This window comes from Oncorhynchus mykiss, chromosome 4 (assembly GCF_057628025.1).
Source record: "Oncorhynchus mykiss isolate SJ-2025 chromosome 4, ASM5762802v1, whole genome shotgun sequence".
Classification (NCBI taxonomy): domain Eukaryota; kingdom Metazoa; phylum Chordata; class Actinopteri; order Salmoniformes; family Salmonidae; genus Oncorhynchus; species Oncorhynchus mykiss.
This window is the reverse complement of record NC_143025.1, coordinates 33233451-33249555: the sequence shown is the minus strand read 5'-3', so window position 1 is coordinate 33249555 and position 16105 is coordinate 33233451. Positions and strand designations below refer to the sequence as shown.

The following is a 16105-nucleotide window of genomic DNA, read 5'->3' as shown; positions in this document are numbered from 1 at the left end:
CCAATGCATAGTGCCAACTGTAAAGTTTGGTGGAGGAGTAATAATGGTCTGGGGCTGTTTTTCATGGTTCGGCCTAGGCCCATTAGTTCCAGTAAAGGGAAATCTTAATGTTACAGCATACAATGACATTCAAGACAACTCTGTGCTTCCAACATTGTGGCAATAATTTCGGGAAGGCCATTTCCTGTTTCAACATGACAATGCCCCCGTCCACAACATGAGGTCCACACAGAAATGATTTGTCGAGATCGGTGTATAAGAACTTGACTGGTCTGCTCAGGTTCCTCACCTCAACCCCTTTGAACTCCTTTGGGATGAACTGGAATGTTGACTGCGAGCCAGGCATAAACACGCATCATCAGAGCCGGACCTCACTAATACTCTTGTGGCTGAATGGAAGCAAGTCCCCACAGCAATGTTCCAACATCTTGTGGAAAGCCTTCCCAGAAGAGTGGAGGATATTGTAGCAGCAAAAGGGGTGTCTTCCGCATTTATTAATGCCCAAGATTTTGGAATGAGATGTTCGATGAGTAGGGTGTCTGCTTACTTTTGGTCATGTAGTTTGTATATATATGTATATATACAGTGCCTTCGGAAAGTATTCAGACCCCTTGACTTTTTCCACATTTTGTTACATTACAGCCTTATTCTAAAATGTATTAAGTAAAAAGAAAATCCTCAGCAATCTACACCCAGTATCCCATAATGATGAAGTGAAAACAGGTATTTAGACATTTTTACAAATGTATTAAAAACAAAAAAACAAAATACCTTATTTACTTAAGTATTCAGGCTCTTTGCTATGAGACTCGATATTGACCTCAGGTGCATCCTGTTTCCATTGGTCATCCTTGAGATGTTTCTACAACTTGATTGGAGTCTACCTGTAGTAAATTCAATTGATTGGACATGATTTGGAAAGGCATACACCTTTCTATATAAGGTCCCACAGTTGACAGTGCATGTCAGAGCAAAAACCAAGCCACGAGGTCGAAGGAATTGTCCGTAGAGCTTCGAGACAGGATTGTGTCTAGACACTGTTTTGGGGAAGGGGACCAAAACATGTCTGCAGCATTGAAGATTCCCAAGAACACAGTGGTCTCCAACATTCTTAAATGGAAGAAGTTTGGAACCACCAAGACTCTTCCTCAAGCTTGCCGCCCAACCAAACTGAGCAATCGGGGGAGAAGGGCCTTGGTCAGGAAGGTGACCAAGAACCCAATGGTCACTCTGACAGAGCTCCAGAGTTCCTCTGTGGAGATGGGAGAACCTTCCAAACGGTCAACCATCTCTGCAGCACTCCACCAATCAGGCCTTTATGGTAGAGTGGCCAAATGGAAGCCACTCCTCAGTAAAAGGCACATGACAGGCCGCTTGGAGTTTGCCAAAAGAAGAATAGGCCGTCATTGAAAATAAGAATTTGTTCTTAACTGACTTGCCTAGTTAAATAAAGGTAAAATAAAAAAATAAAAATAGATTTGAGATTCTTCAAAGTAGCCACCCTTTGCCTTGATGACAGCTTTATACACTCTTGGCATTCTCTCAACCAGCTCATTAAATTAAAATGTAATTAGAGGAATTAATTTCATTTGAGCCAATCAGTTGTGTTGTGACAAGGTATGGTTGGTATACAAAAGATAGCCCTATTTGGTAAAAGACCAAGTCCATATGATGACAGAAACAGATCAAATAGACAGAGAAACAACAGTCCGTCATTTCTTTAAGACATGAAAGTCGGTCAATGTGGAACATTTCTAGATCTTTGAATGCTGCTTCAAGTTCAGTTGCAAAAACCATCAAGCACTATGATGAAACTGGCTCTCATGAGGACCGCCACAGTAAAAGAAGACCCAGATTTACCTCTGTTGCAGAGGATACGTTCATTAGAGTTATCATGCTCAGAAATTGCAGCCCAAGTAAATGTTTCACAGGGTTCAAGTAACAGATACATCTCAACATCAACTGTTCAGAGGAGACTGCGTGAATCAGGCCTTCATGGTCAAATTGCTGCAAAGAAACAGCTACCAAAGGACACCAATAATAAGAAGAGACTTGCTTGGGCCAAGAAACACGAGCAATGGACATTAGACCGGTGGATATCTGTCTTTTGGTCTGATGAGTCTAAATTTGAGATTTTTGGTTCCAACTGCTGTGTCTTTTTGAGACGCAGAGTAGGTGAACGTATGATCTCTGCATGTGTGGTTCCCACCGCGAAGCATGGAGGAGGTGGTGTATTATTAGACCAAGAAGGAGAGTGATGGAGTGCTGCATCAGATGACCTCGCCTCCATAATCACCTGACTTCATTCCAATTGAGATGGTTTGAGTTGGACCGCAGAGTGAAGGAAAAGCAGCCAATAAGTGCTCAGAAAATGCGGGAACTCCTTCAAGATTGTTGGAAAAGCATTCCAGGTGAAGCTGGTTGAGAGAATGCCAAGAGTGTGCAAAGCTGTCGTCAAGGCAAAGAATCTAAAATCTCTTTTGTTTTGTTTAACACTTTTTTGCTTACTACATGATATACATATGTGTTATTTAATTGTTTTGATGTCTTCACTATTATTCTACAATGTGGAAAACTGTAACAATAAAGAAAAACCCTTGAATGAGTAGGTGTGTCCAAACCTTTGACTGGTACTGTAGATAGGATTTATTTTTTTGAATTTGTCTTAATTTGTATTTATTTTTCATTATGGCTATTTTTATTTTATTGTACTTTTTCATGTATCTCTCTGGCTATATCATTGTTGTGTTTTATTTGAAACCTGAACAGGAAGCAGTTAATCTCTCGACCAATCATCTCCCAGAAGTTCATTGGCAGCGACGGGCTCTTCCTAACACCGATGGGGATCCCAGTGAAGATCCAACATGGCTGCCAGCTGGGCCAGAATGGCACTCCCACTCCATGGGATCCCAGTGCAAATACACCCAGGCAGGAGGGAGTTGAGAGAGAGGATTTCTTTCCTAAGAGGAAGAGTATAGAGGTACTGTTGTTGTGCTGTATTGGTACCATGCTATTTTATATATATATAAATAAAAAAAAGTAAAAGTTAAATGTATATGCTACCATTCAAAAGTTTGGAGTCACTTAGAAATGTCCTTGTTTTTGAAAGAAAAGCACATGTTTTGTGCATTAAAATAACATCAAATTGATCAGAAATAGAGTGTCGACATTGTTAATGTTCTAAATGATTATTGAAGCTGGAAACGGCAGATTTTTAATGGAATATCTATGTAGGCGTACAGAGAGGCCTATTATCAGCAACCATCACTCCTGTGTTCCAATGGCACGTTGTGTTAGCTAATCCAAGTTTATAATTTTAAAAGGCTAATTGATCATTAGAAAACCATTTTGCAATTATGTTAGCACAGCTGAAAAAGTTTTCAGTTTTCAGCTGTGCTAACATAATTGCAAAAGGGTTTTCTAATAATCAGTGGTTGAAAAACAAGTTTTAATGACTCCAACCAAGTGTATGTAAACTTCTGACTTCAACTAATATATATATATTACTCTTTATCGTTGGGAAGGTCTCATAAGCAAGCATTTCACGGTAAAGTCTACACCAGTTGTATTCGGCGCATGTGACAAATACGATTTGATTTGCTTATGTTCAATATCTTTATTTTATTTGACTCTGTAAGTGTCTTTGGGTATCTTGAAAGGTGCAAGTAAAATGTATTATGTATTATTATTATTACAGATAGGAGGTGTCATTGAACCTTCCCAGAGCACTTTAGGCAAGCTTTTGAGGAAGAGGAAGTTGGACAAGGATGATGCGGATAAGAACCACTTTACTGTGACCAAAGAGAGGGTTGAGGGGAGACAGAACCAACAGGCCAGCAACCTGGAAACACACTGGGCCCATGGTAAAGAAGCCTCACAAATCATTTCTATACACATCAGAATATCAGCATTTTAGAGCACTTTCAGAACTGAAAAAGACATTGAGATTGTACAATTTCAAAATTGGTGACATCATGGTAAAGTTGAAAAGGTATTTTTACATGTCACCCCCCCCCCCCCCCAAAAAAAAAACCAACATTATTTTATTGTGATGAGACTGAACCCAGTTAACCAAAATGTGCAATTTTTCTGTTTTCTGCCAAATAACGGAGTTAAAAACTATAGAGTTACAAACTGCAGTTACTTTGTCTGCCAAGTATATTTTATTTGATGGTCATTATTATTGTAGTGCAACAAGGCCCCCCTTTGTGATGGCAAAACATATATGACATATGATCAGTCTGTTTCAACTAGAATCAAAGAAGACAAGAAATCCAGGTAAGGCAGATAGATGACGGATAGAAGTGACAGACACAGCTTTATTAGCTAAACTGTGTCGGCGGTCTGTTCTTTTCACAGTGTTCTATCTTCATTCATAAGATTGATCAGTTTAGTCCTTTGCAGATAAGTATGATTCGTTTAGGTGTTCTTCGGGAATAGTTTTATAGAGGTGCGATGATAACAGATGAAGATAATATGTGACTTGTGCACACCAATTACAGTGTTAGCTTGCTTTAATGAAACACAAACTTGTCTTGTTCCACAGCTGTTTTGTATGTTTTACTAACTCTACAGCTTTTCATTACTTACAGGAGCCCATGTTAAATCACAACATGTCAATCAAATGGACTTGGATAAAAAAATTAAAAAAATAAACATGAAAAAAAGAAAAGTTCACAGTCAATTTAATTATTTTAACGCACACAAAAAAATAATGAATGTCACCAAAGGGGCCACGTTCTTTTGATGTGGCTCTGGAAGCACATCAGCTGTGTTTACACAACTTTGTTTAATGTCTGTCCAAATAAGAGTCCTTTTTGCAGAATGATTAATAAAGATTTTAAATCGGATAGCAATTCTTTGGGGGTCTGTCAGAATTCTAGTGATTGCCCGTTTTGTGACTGACAGTGTTGAATGTCATAGTTACTTTTTACATTATAGCTGAAACCTTGAAGGTAGAATAGACTGAGTCAAGCATTTGGTTTTAACCATCTAACAATGGCTTCTACACCATATCGCTGTAATCAGTGTTATGTTAAATGGAGATTTAACACACATTTTTGCAAACAAATTGTTGCAAACAATTTGCTGGTAATTTAAATAACCTTTAGTAGCTTGTCATGGTTAAAAAACACCTCTGTAGCAGATGTTTTTTCACCTATTAGGTGTGAAATGAATGGGAAGCTGTCGCTATTGTTTTCACACAACTGCCAGTAGCTTCAGGACAGCCTGCATAGAAACTCGGTGTGGGCTTGTTACCCAATCAAATCTGTTTTAACAGGTGTTCGAAGAGACCTTTCATAATCTAACGCTTTTACGATTTAACATGCTCTAGATGTAGCCTGCAGTGCCATGCCAAACCATTGTAATTAATGTGCAATATTGACACAATCAGCACAGTACGAATTTCTTGTCATAGCCGAAATAACATTTTAAAGCCCCAAATTGTTCCAAACCCTGCGTAAATCTTCTGCTACAGGTGAAAATAGGCACCCTGGAGTCCTTAGATTGTGATAAACATTACTCTCAACAACACGTCTCCAACTGCTAAGTGCAAAACAGATCTTTAAAATATGAAAACAGATGGAGGGAGAGGTGATGGCACTCAGGGAATAGCAGTTGTACTTCATGTTCATCTATGTGCTCTGTAGTCATATTTCTTATATTTCTTCAGATTCTTCCCTTAAAGTCACCTCAACTCACCTCCAGATTTTATTTCTCAAAGACGCTTATCAAAGACCCTGAAACCCAAGCAGCAATTAATTCAGATGTAATGCGTGTAGAAGTTGAACTATTTTAAAAAGTGGGCAGCATCCAAACAAAGTGTCTCTAATGGAAGGTAACTGCTAATGAAGTTAAAAACAAACAGAGCATGGTTATCCGGAGGCATTTTGATTCGATGCTACACTCTTGACACTTGTTCAAAGATGTTCTCCTTGCAAGAAAAGTGTTGTCAATGAGCTTCTGGAACATGTTTAAAGTTTTGAACTCAACTTCTGTGTGCTTTGCTTTCTTTTGATTTTTCTCTCTTTCAATGTCTCTCTCACTTTCCAGAGAGAAATGCATCTAATAAGAAGATTTGTATTCACTGTAACACAACATTTCCCAGTGCTGTTAGCCTGTCCAATCATCTTCGCGCTTACGCACGCAGGAAGAGGGTTGCCATGTTAGAAGGGACAAGTAAGTTCACTAAGCCTGGTCACAAAAGTCAAGAACATAAAGGCACCTTTCTGAAATGACAGTGTAACTTATTGAACAGTGTACCTTATTGAACATGTACAGAACATTGCATCCCAAATGGTGCCCTATTCCCTATATAGTGCATTCGGAAAATATTCAGATCCCTTTACTTTTTCTACATTTTGTTACATTACAACCTTATTCCAAAATGGATTACATTTTTTTTCCCTCATCAATTTACACACAATACACCATGATGACAAAGCAAAAACAGGTTTTTAGAAATGTCACATTTACATAAGTATTAAGACCCTTTGCTCAGTACTTTGTTGAAGCACCTTTGGCAGCGATTACTGCCTCGAGTCTTCTTGGGTATGATGCTACAAGCTTGGCACACCAGTGTTTGGGGAGTTTCTCCCATTCTTCTCTGCAGATCCTCTCAAGCTCTGTCAGATTTTCAGGTCTCTCTAGAGATGTCCGATCGGATTCAAGTCTGGGCTCTGGCTAGGCCACTCAAGGCCATTCAGAGACTTGTCCCAAAAGCCAGATCTGCGTTGTCTTGGCTGTGTGCTTAGGGTCGTTCTCCTGTTGGAAGGTGAACCTTTGCCCCAGTCTGAGGTCCTGAGTGCTCTGGAGCAGGTTTTCATCAAGGATCTCTCTGTACTTTGCTCCGTTCATCTTTCCCTCGATCCTTATTACTCTCCCAGTACCTGAAGCTGAAAAACAGAGAATCTTGTTTCTCATGGTCTGAGAGCCCTTTAAGTGCCTTTTGGCAAACTCTAAGCGGGCTGTCATGTGGCTTTTACTGAGGAGTGGCTTCCATCTGACCACTCTACCATAAAGGCCTGATTGGTGGAGTGCTGCAGAGATGGTTGTCATTCCGGAAGGTTCTCCCATCTCCACAGAGGAACTCTGGACCTCTGTCAGAGTGACCATCGGGTTCTCAGTCACCTCCCTGACCAAGGCCCTTCTCCCCCGATTGCTTAGTTTGGCCGGGCGGCAAGCTCTAGGAAAAGTCTTGGTGGTTCTAAACTTCTTCCATTGAATAATGATGGAGGCCACTGTGTTCTTGGGATCCTTCAATGCTGCAGAAATGTTTTGGTACCCTTCCCCCAGATCTGTGCCTCAACATAATCGCGTCTCTGATCTATACGAACAATTCCTTCGACCTCATGGCTTGGATTTGCTCTGACATGCATTGTCAACAGTGGGACCTTAAATAGACAGGTGTGTGCCTTTCCAAATCATCTCCAATCATTTGAATTGACCACAAGTGGACTCCAATCAATTTGTAGAAATATCTCAAGGATGATCAATGGAAACAGGATGCACCTGAGCTCAATTTCGAGTCTCATAGCAAAGGGTCTGAATACTTATGTAAATAAGGTATTTCTGTTTTTTATTTTTGTATACATTTGCAAAAATGTAGGGGGTATTGGTATTGTGTATAGATTTGATGAGGATGATTTTTTTTTTAAATAATAAAAAAAAAAAATTTAAAATAAGGCTATAATGTAACAAAATGCGGAAAAGTCCAAGGGTTCTGAATACTTTCCGAATGTACAGTACTGTATAGTGCCCTACTTTTGACCAGGGCCCCCATAGTGACACAGCCTGTGACTCTCTTTGTCCTGGTGTCAGTCTGCCAAGTTGCATAGAGTTGTTTATAGTAAGTTGGTCTGTACTGACTTGGTCTGTAATGAGATGATTTGTGTCTTTCAGCCTATTCCTGTATACTGAAGAAGCCTAGGTTGAGGGCTGGACCAAAGAACACCCTGTTCTCAGCTCTCCCATGTGCTGTTGAGGAGATGTATAGACTCACCTGCAGGTATGTAGGACCACAACAAGCTTCTCTGTCCCCTCCCTGTTTTTATATGCTTATTGATTTGTTGTGCATTCCACCCTGTGGCCACAAGGCACAAAGACATTACGGATTGCTCCTTTAATATTGTGAAATGGTCATGCTTCGGTTCTAAAATATATTGTACACCTGTACAGGAAAATGTTATTGCCACTTCAGATGCTTAATAGTATCCATATGTATGCTAACATAACATAACCTAGCCTAACTTAACTCTCTCTCTCCTATGCAGATTCTGTGACCTCGTCTTCCAGGGTCCTCTGTCCATCCAGGAGGATTGGCTCAGGCATTTACAGAGGCACCTCATGCACACCAGTGTCCCTCGCACAGGAGCTGGCATGGTGGAGGTCCTGCGACTACACAAAGAGACGCCCTCCTTGCCCCCCCAGGAGCACCCCTCTCGGGAGCACCCAACATCCAATGAGCCCTCCACGGCTCATGAGCCCCAGACGCACCATGAGCACTCCTGCTTGGAACACCCCTCTCCTCATGATCACCCCTTGCCCCAGCAGGAGCCCCCCTTGCCCAACAAGCACCCCGAAACCCACGAGCACCCTGAGCTCCATGATGAGCATCCCTTGCACCATGCACACCCCTCGTCCAATGAGCACCCAAGCCTGGAGCAGCACACGGCCACGTCCTTTCCAGAGCTTCTTCCAGTGGCGTCCTGAACTGGACGGTTGTTTACACATTTTCACTTTATATCTTTATCCTCTACATGTAAATATGGATAGACACATAGAAATATAGATAGATAGAACAATTCTAAAGCTATATGTTTTTCTTAATATGCACAATACCAGCCCTTCCCTCTATTTTATAAGACCTGTCTCTATACTGTATATGATGGATCTTGTTACTTCTATGTACAGAAACAAAGACTTGTGCTTGAGATGCAAAAATGCCAACAATCGCTGAAGCTAGAACAGTAGTCAGTTCAGAACCTTGTATCTCAACTTTTCTAACCGAACGTTTGCACTCTGTAACCGCTTCTACTTTCCTATGTTTAGGTGAAGTTTTACCTCCAGGTAATCTTGCCATCTTGCAACAGGTACACATGTTAAATGTGTCTTCTTGCTTCCTTCTTTGCACTGTTTAGCAGCCAGTCAGTACGTTGAACCCATTACCAAATGAGACAACTGACACCTCAGCATTGTGTAAATGATAAATGCTTTGTCCGTTACCTTTAACTGTGGCCTATAGAAGCCATAATCAGAATACAGGGTCAATCATAAACAGTACCAGTCAAAAGTTTGGAGACACCTACTCATTCCAGCGTTATTCTTTTCTTTTTACTATTTTCAACATATTTTCAACAACATGTAGAATAATAGTAAAGACATCAAAACTATGAAATAACACAATAGCCACCCTTTGTCTTGATCACAGCTTTGCACATTCTTCTCTAAACCAGCTTCATGAGGTAGTCACCTGGAATGCATTTCAATTAACAGGTGTGCCTTGTTAAAAGTTCATTTGTGGAATTTCTTTCCTTCTTAATGCGTTTGAGCCAATCAGTTGTGTGGTGACAAGGTAGGGGTGGTATACAGAAGATATCCCTATTTGGTATAAGACCAAGTCCATATTATGGCAAGAACAACTCAAATAAGTAAAGAGAAACGACAGTCCATCATTACTTTAAGACATGAAGGTCAGTCAATTTGGAAAATGTCAAGAACTTTGAATGTTTCTTCAACTGCAGTCGCAAAAACCATCAAGCGCTATGATGAAACTGTCTCTCATGAGGACCACTACAGGAAAGGAAGACCCAGAGTTACCTCTGCTGCAGAGGATAAGTTCATTAGAGTTACCAGCCTCAGAAATTGCAGCCCAAATAAATGTTTCACAGAGTTCAAGTAACAGACACATCTCAAAATCAACTGTTCAGAGACTCAGGCCTTCATGGTCAAATTGCTGCAAAGAAACCACTACTAAAGGACACCAATAAGAAGAAGAGACTTTCTTGGGCCAAGAAACAAGAGCAATGTACATTAGACCGGTGGAAATCTGTCCTTTGGTCCAAATTTGAGATTTTTGGTACCAACCGCCATGTCTTTGTGAGACGCAGAGTAGGTGAACTGATGATCTCTGCGTGGTTGTGTAAGGGCTATTTGACCAAGAAGGAGAGTGATGGAGTGCTGTATCAGACCTTATCCTCCCCTTAATTGGTTTGGGATGAGTTGGACCGCAGAGTGAAGGAAAAGCAGCCAACAAGTGCTCAGCATATGTGGGAACTCCTTCAAGACTGTTGGAAAAGCATTCCAGGTGAAGCTGATTGAGATAATGCCAAGTGTGTGCAAAGCTGTCATCAAGGTAAAGGGTGGCAACTTTGAAGTATCTAAAATATATTTTGATTTGTTTAACACTTTTTTGGTTATTACATGATTCCATGTGTGTTATTTCATCATTTTGATGTCCAGTATTATTCTACATTGTAGAAATAGTGAAAATAAAGAAACATGAACGAGTTTTATGTGTCCAAACGTTTGACTGGTACTTTATATCAAAAATGATATGTATTGCTAGAACTGTCCATACTGTATGAATGGACACAATATCTGCTTTCTCCCTAACTGTCATGTTAATTATTTCCTATTTGTCTTGTTCTGATGTAATTGGAATTGCGATATGTTCTCATTTTATGTTAATCAAGAAAAGAAAACATGTTTTCTTGTGATTTATCTATAAGACTATAATATAGTGTATTTCCTGAAATATTCAACACGTTTGAACTTTGTGTCACTGGATTCTTGTAGTGTAAGCTGAGTAGCTCATCAATATCATGCAATATACACATTTACCTCAAAAGTGGTTTTATGGAGAAGGAGGTGCTTCAATCCACTGCTTGTTAGTTGGTTTGACTATCAACCTTTGCCAATTTGCTAACTTTGCCAAATAAACATGCAGAAGCAGTGGATTGAGGCTAGTTTTTTTTTCAATAACATTTAGAGGTAAGACAAAAGATGAAGAAAGGCTGAGATAGTGGTGAATTATTGGTTTAAGGCGTTTATTAGTCCTAGTTAATGAAGCACATTGTTCTGTACTGTTCTTTGATGATTCAACACCGCCAAGCACTATTTCTAATATTATTATGGATAACTTACCTATCCCTTCTGAAATGGATTTCACAGTCCAATAAAAAGACTAGGAGCTTTTTAATCCAAGTCAAGTTACAACGTAAATCACATTTCCATGGTGCTGAAACTTCCAGTTAGATATTGTATTATGCTAAGTAAAATACACAAGTTTAATGTTTTATTCATCTAGACAACACTAGGGAATGTCTGAGAGATGTGAATGTACTGTAATAATGTCTGGTTGGTTTAACATCATACTTCATTTTGGATGATTAAAGAAAGCAGGCTCTATATACCATGTATTCGTTCAGCTTTCTGTGGTAAATATATCAAGAACTTTCTGAAATAAAATACTGAAATGAAATAGTTAAATTGGCCTTTTTACTTTTTTTATTTTATTTTTTACAATTATTCGTTTCTCACCCCCTACAAGTCCTGGTAACTCGGTCTATAACATTGTGGCTGTACAAAATAAATATACACTGATTTTATATAACCCGCCATTCTCGCCTTTTTGTTTTTAGCTTTTGTAAGTATGTTTGGTTGGTGGGACCATAGAGTTCCTATTAAATTTCACCAATGAAAAAGTAGTGCACTATATAGGGAATAAGGTGCCGTTTGACACGCACACGACTTCTGCTAGAAACCCAACCCATGGCACAGGGGGCCGACCCTGCAGTTTATCCTGGTCCGTATTTAAAACAGGATGATCAAAGCTGTACAAACCAATTGTCATCATGTTTCTCCGGAGGGGATTCTCAAGTACATTAATGCTCCTTCTCAGGGAAATAATTGTGCCACTCTGTGACTTCATTAGGTCTCCTGGCTGTTTCAAAAAGATGTTCTCTGCGGAGGTTGGGAGCCACGTCATGGGGCAGACACCGTCCCAAAGGGCACCATGAATAAAAACCAAAGAGAGATTATAATGAGATTGAGCCAGCCATGACCAGGAGTGGGGGTTTTATTATTTCACTGGCAGCCCGGAGAGAGAGCGAGAGAGAGACATAAAGAAATGTGTTACATGTTAGATGCCACGCTGGCCATCTGCAGTAGTGGTCCAGTGGTAGCTAGTAGTAGACCAAAGCATGGTTATTATTAGGGCCTGAGAATCAAGGACACCCCTCTCTGGAGATTACTTCTCTATTAAAACTGTATATAAACGCCTGATTCCCCTGTACCACATGGAGTAGAGAGAGAGAGGGCCTAGCTGCATTTAACCAGAACCAGTGAATAGTAATGAGTTAGCGTGGTAAAATGAGAGAAGAGCAACAGCATTTGCCTTGAATCATCACAGTATTTTATTTGTTCATTTTAGTCTCTCCAGAAAGTATAAGCAACGAGACAAGTTGTTTAATTTTAATAGGAGAGCCTTAGGAGGTAATTAAAAAAAAACTGGCACATTAGGAGTGTCTGTGATACTGTGTGATACTGCAGTAGGGGAGACTAAAGGGAAGCTCCCTGCCACTCTAAGAAGGTTAGTTCCTATTAGTTAAATAACGGTTAAATAAAAAATCCCAAAATTGTTTGTGTTAAGGTGTTTCAGGTGGACCAGTAGACCACGTCTACGTCACAACTGGCTCCCCACTGAGCACAGATGTCAATTCAACATCTATTCCACGTTGGTTCAATGTAATTTCATTTAAATTACATGGAAACAATGTTGATTCAACCAGTGTGGGCAGAGTGGGGCCCTATTACCTATAAAGTGCACTAACTCTGACCAGAGCCGGAGCCCTAGGGGTGTAGGGAATAGGGAGTCATTTGAGAAGCACCTATCACTGCACCATGAGAAACTGGGTGATTGACTGATGGCACTTATCTGTCGGCCTGGCTTTTTTCCCCCACCTTATCCTCTGTGGCAGCAGCGGAGATCCAGAGTTCAAATCCATTGATCACGTCCTTCTTTCTCTTTCTGTTCTGGCTGGTTATTCTGAAGTGCCAACCCGGGAACTGCTGTCCGACGCTTCCTGTACAAAAAAAGGAGTGAAAAATCAATAGGTTTCCATTATCTGTTTGGGCAGTGTCACTGGCCTGTCAATGATCCCGTTACCGGGGCGGTACAGGGGTGAGGCGGCTGGGCGAGGAGCCCCCACTCCATGTCTGTGTCCACAATGGCAACCTATTCCAAATTCCTATGGTCCAAAAGTAGTGCACTATATAGGGAATAGGATGCCATTTGGGAGGCTTCCCATTTGCTGCTCCGCTGACAAGAGGAATAAGTTGGAATTTCTGGGAACACATATTTGCACTTCAAGCGGTCGTCCGTGGAGGCCGGGAGTGAGAGATCACCACACGGGCAAGGGGGCAAGCTGATGGGGAGTGGGGCAGTGAAGGGGGATATGAGTGAGGATGGAGGGGTGATGGTGGGGTAGTCAGGGAGGGAGGAGGGACAGGATGGGCAGTGAGGGTGGAAGGGGTTGGATTCCCAGCCTGTCTGCCTCAGCCACTGTCGTCTGTCTGTTTGTCTGTGTCTGACTGTCTCGTTTCCACACCACTCACGCTTTTATCCTCCCTTTAATAATTTACGTCTGGATACACCAAAGGAAAGGAAACCCAGGTGCACTGATTGTGGCTGAAGGAAATTCATCAACTCCATTGACCCTGGTGTCCTCAGTGGCATCAATAGGCCTGGGCTTCCAGAGCTCCAGCCCCTGATGTTTTTGGTCCAGCCTCAAACCTTTTGATGGTAAAAGAAATTATGAATAATTATAATAATAATAATATATACACTACTGGTCAAAAGTTTTAGAACACCTACTCATTCAAGGGTTTTTCTTTATTTTGGCTATTTTCTACATTTTAGAAAAATAGTGAAGACATCAAAACTATGAAATAACGCATGTAGTAACCAAAAAGTGTTAAACAAATCAAAATATATTTTATATTTGAGATTCTTCAAAGTAGCCACCCTTTGCTTTGACGACATCTTTGCACACTCTTGCCATTCTCTCAACCAGCTTCATGAGGTAGTTACCTGCAATGCATTTCAATTAACAGGTGTGCCTTGTTAAAAGTGCATTTGTGGAATGTCTTTCCTTCTTAATGAGTTTGAGCCAAGCAGTTGTGTTGAGACAAGGTAGGGGTGGTATACAGACGATAGCCCTATTTGGTAAAAGACCAAGTCCATATTACGGCAAGAATAGCTCAAATAAGAAAAGAGAAATGACAGTCCATCATTACTTTAAGATATGAAGGTCAATCAATTTCAAGAACTTTGAAAGTTTCTTCAAGTGCAGTCGCCAAAACCATCAAACGCTATGATGAAACTGGCTCTCATGAGGACCACTACATGAAAGGAAGACCCAGAGATACCTCTGCTGCAGAGGATACGTTCATTATAGTTTCCAGCCTCAGAAATTGCAGGCCAAATAAAGTATTCACAGATTTCAAATAACAGACACATCTCAACATCAACTGTTCAGAGGACACTTCGCGAATCAGACCTTCATGGTCAAATTACTGCAAAGAAACCACTACTAAAGGACACCAATAATAAGAAGAGACTTGCTTGGGCCAAGAAACACAAGCAATGGACATTAGACCGGTGGAAATGTGTCCTTTGGTCTGATGAGTCCAAATTTTTGATTTTTGGTTCCAACCGCTGTCTCTTTGTGAGACGCAGAGTAAGTGAATGGATGATCTCTGCATGTGTATTTCCCCCCGTAAAGCATGGAGGAGGAGGTTTGTTATGTTGTTATGTTATGGTGTGGGGGTGCTTTGCCTGGGACACTGTCTGTGATTTATTTAGAATTCAAGGCACACTTAACCAGCATGGCTACCACAGCATTCTGCAGCAATACGCCATCCCATCTGGTTTGGGCTTAGTGGGACAATCATTTGTTTTTCAACAGGACAATGACCCAACACACCTCCAGGCTGTGTAAGGGCTATTTTAAGAAGAAGGATATTGATGGCGTGCTGCATCAGAATAATCTACTTTGAAGAATCTCAAATATAAAATATATTTTGATTTGTTTAACACTTTGTTGTTTACTAGACCCACTTAAATTTTCTTACCACCCCAATTGGTCCACAGACGATGCAATTGCCATCAAACTGTCCTATCCCATCTGGACAAGAGGAATACCTATGTAAGAACACCATAGTAACTCCAAGCTCATCATTAAGCTGGAGGCCCTGTTTCTCAACCCTACCCTGTGCAATTGGGTCCTGGACTTCCTGACGGGCCGCCCCCAGGTGGTGAAGGTAGGAAACAACATCCCCACTTTGCTGATCCTCAACACTGGGGCCCCACAAGGGTTGTGTGCTCAGCCCCTTCCTGTTCTCCCTATTCACCCATGACTGCGTGGCCATGCACTCCTCCAACTCAATCATCAAGTTTGCAGACGACACAACAGTAGTAGGCTTGATTACCAACAACGACAAGACAGCCTACAGGGAGGAGGTGAGGGCTCTCGGAGTGTGGTGTCAGGAAAATAACCTTTCACTCAACGTCAACAAAACAAAGATGATCGTGGTCTTCAGGAAACAGCAGAGGGAGCACTCCCCTATCCACATCAACAGGACAGCAGTTGAGAAGGTGGACATTGCTGAATAAATTGTCCTTGTCACCTAAAACCCTCAGAAACTTTTACAGATGCACAATTGAGAGCATCCTGTCGGGCTGTATCACCGACTGGTACGACAACTGCACCGCTCACAACCGCAGGGCTCTCCACAGGGTGGTGCGGTCTGCACAACGCATCACCGGGGGCAACTACTTGCCCTCCAGGACACCTACAGCACCCGATGTCACAGGAAGGCCAGAAAGATCATCAAGGACAACAACCACCTGTCTGTTCACCCCACTACCATCCAGAAGGCGAGGTTAGTACAGATGCATCAAAGCTGGGACAGAGAGACTGAAAAACAGCTTCCATCTTAAGGCCATCAGACTGTTGAACAGCCATCACTAGCATAGAGAACTACCCACATACAGAATTGAAATCCTTGGCCACCTTAATAAATGGAATACTAGTCACTTTAA

The 16105-nt window shown here is 41.2% G+C and overlaps 1 protein-coding gene across 2 annotated transcripts in view; it reads left to right on the top strand.

Annotated features, from left to right (window-relative positions):
- Positions 1 to 11490, top strand: part of LOC110521710 (zinc finger protein 644) — a 45074-nt gene extending 33584 nt beyond the window's left edge. For both annotated transcript variants that reach the window (XM_021599502.3, XM_021599503.3), the window contains exons 5-9: positions 2770 to 2980; positions 3698 to 3863; positions 6055 to 6180; positions 7903 to 8008; positions 8274 to 11490. In XM_021599502.3, coding sequence (XP_021455177.3) covers positions 2770 to 2980; positions 3698 to 3863; positions 6055 to 6180; positions 7903 to 8008; positions 8274 to 8712 — 1048 coding nt within the window. In that variant the 3' untranslated portion in view covers positions 8713 to 11490. The remainder of the gene's footprint in view (positions 1 to 2769; positions 2981 to 3697; positions 3864 to 6054; positions 6181 to 7902; positions 8009 to 8273) is intronic.
- The last annotated feature ends 4615 nt before the right edge of the window (positions 11491 to 16105 follow it).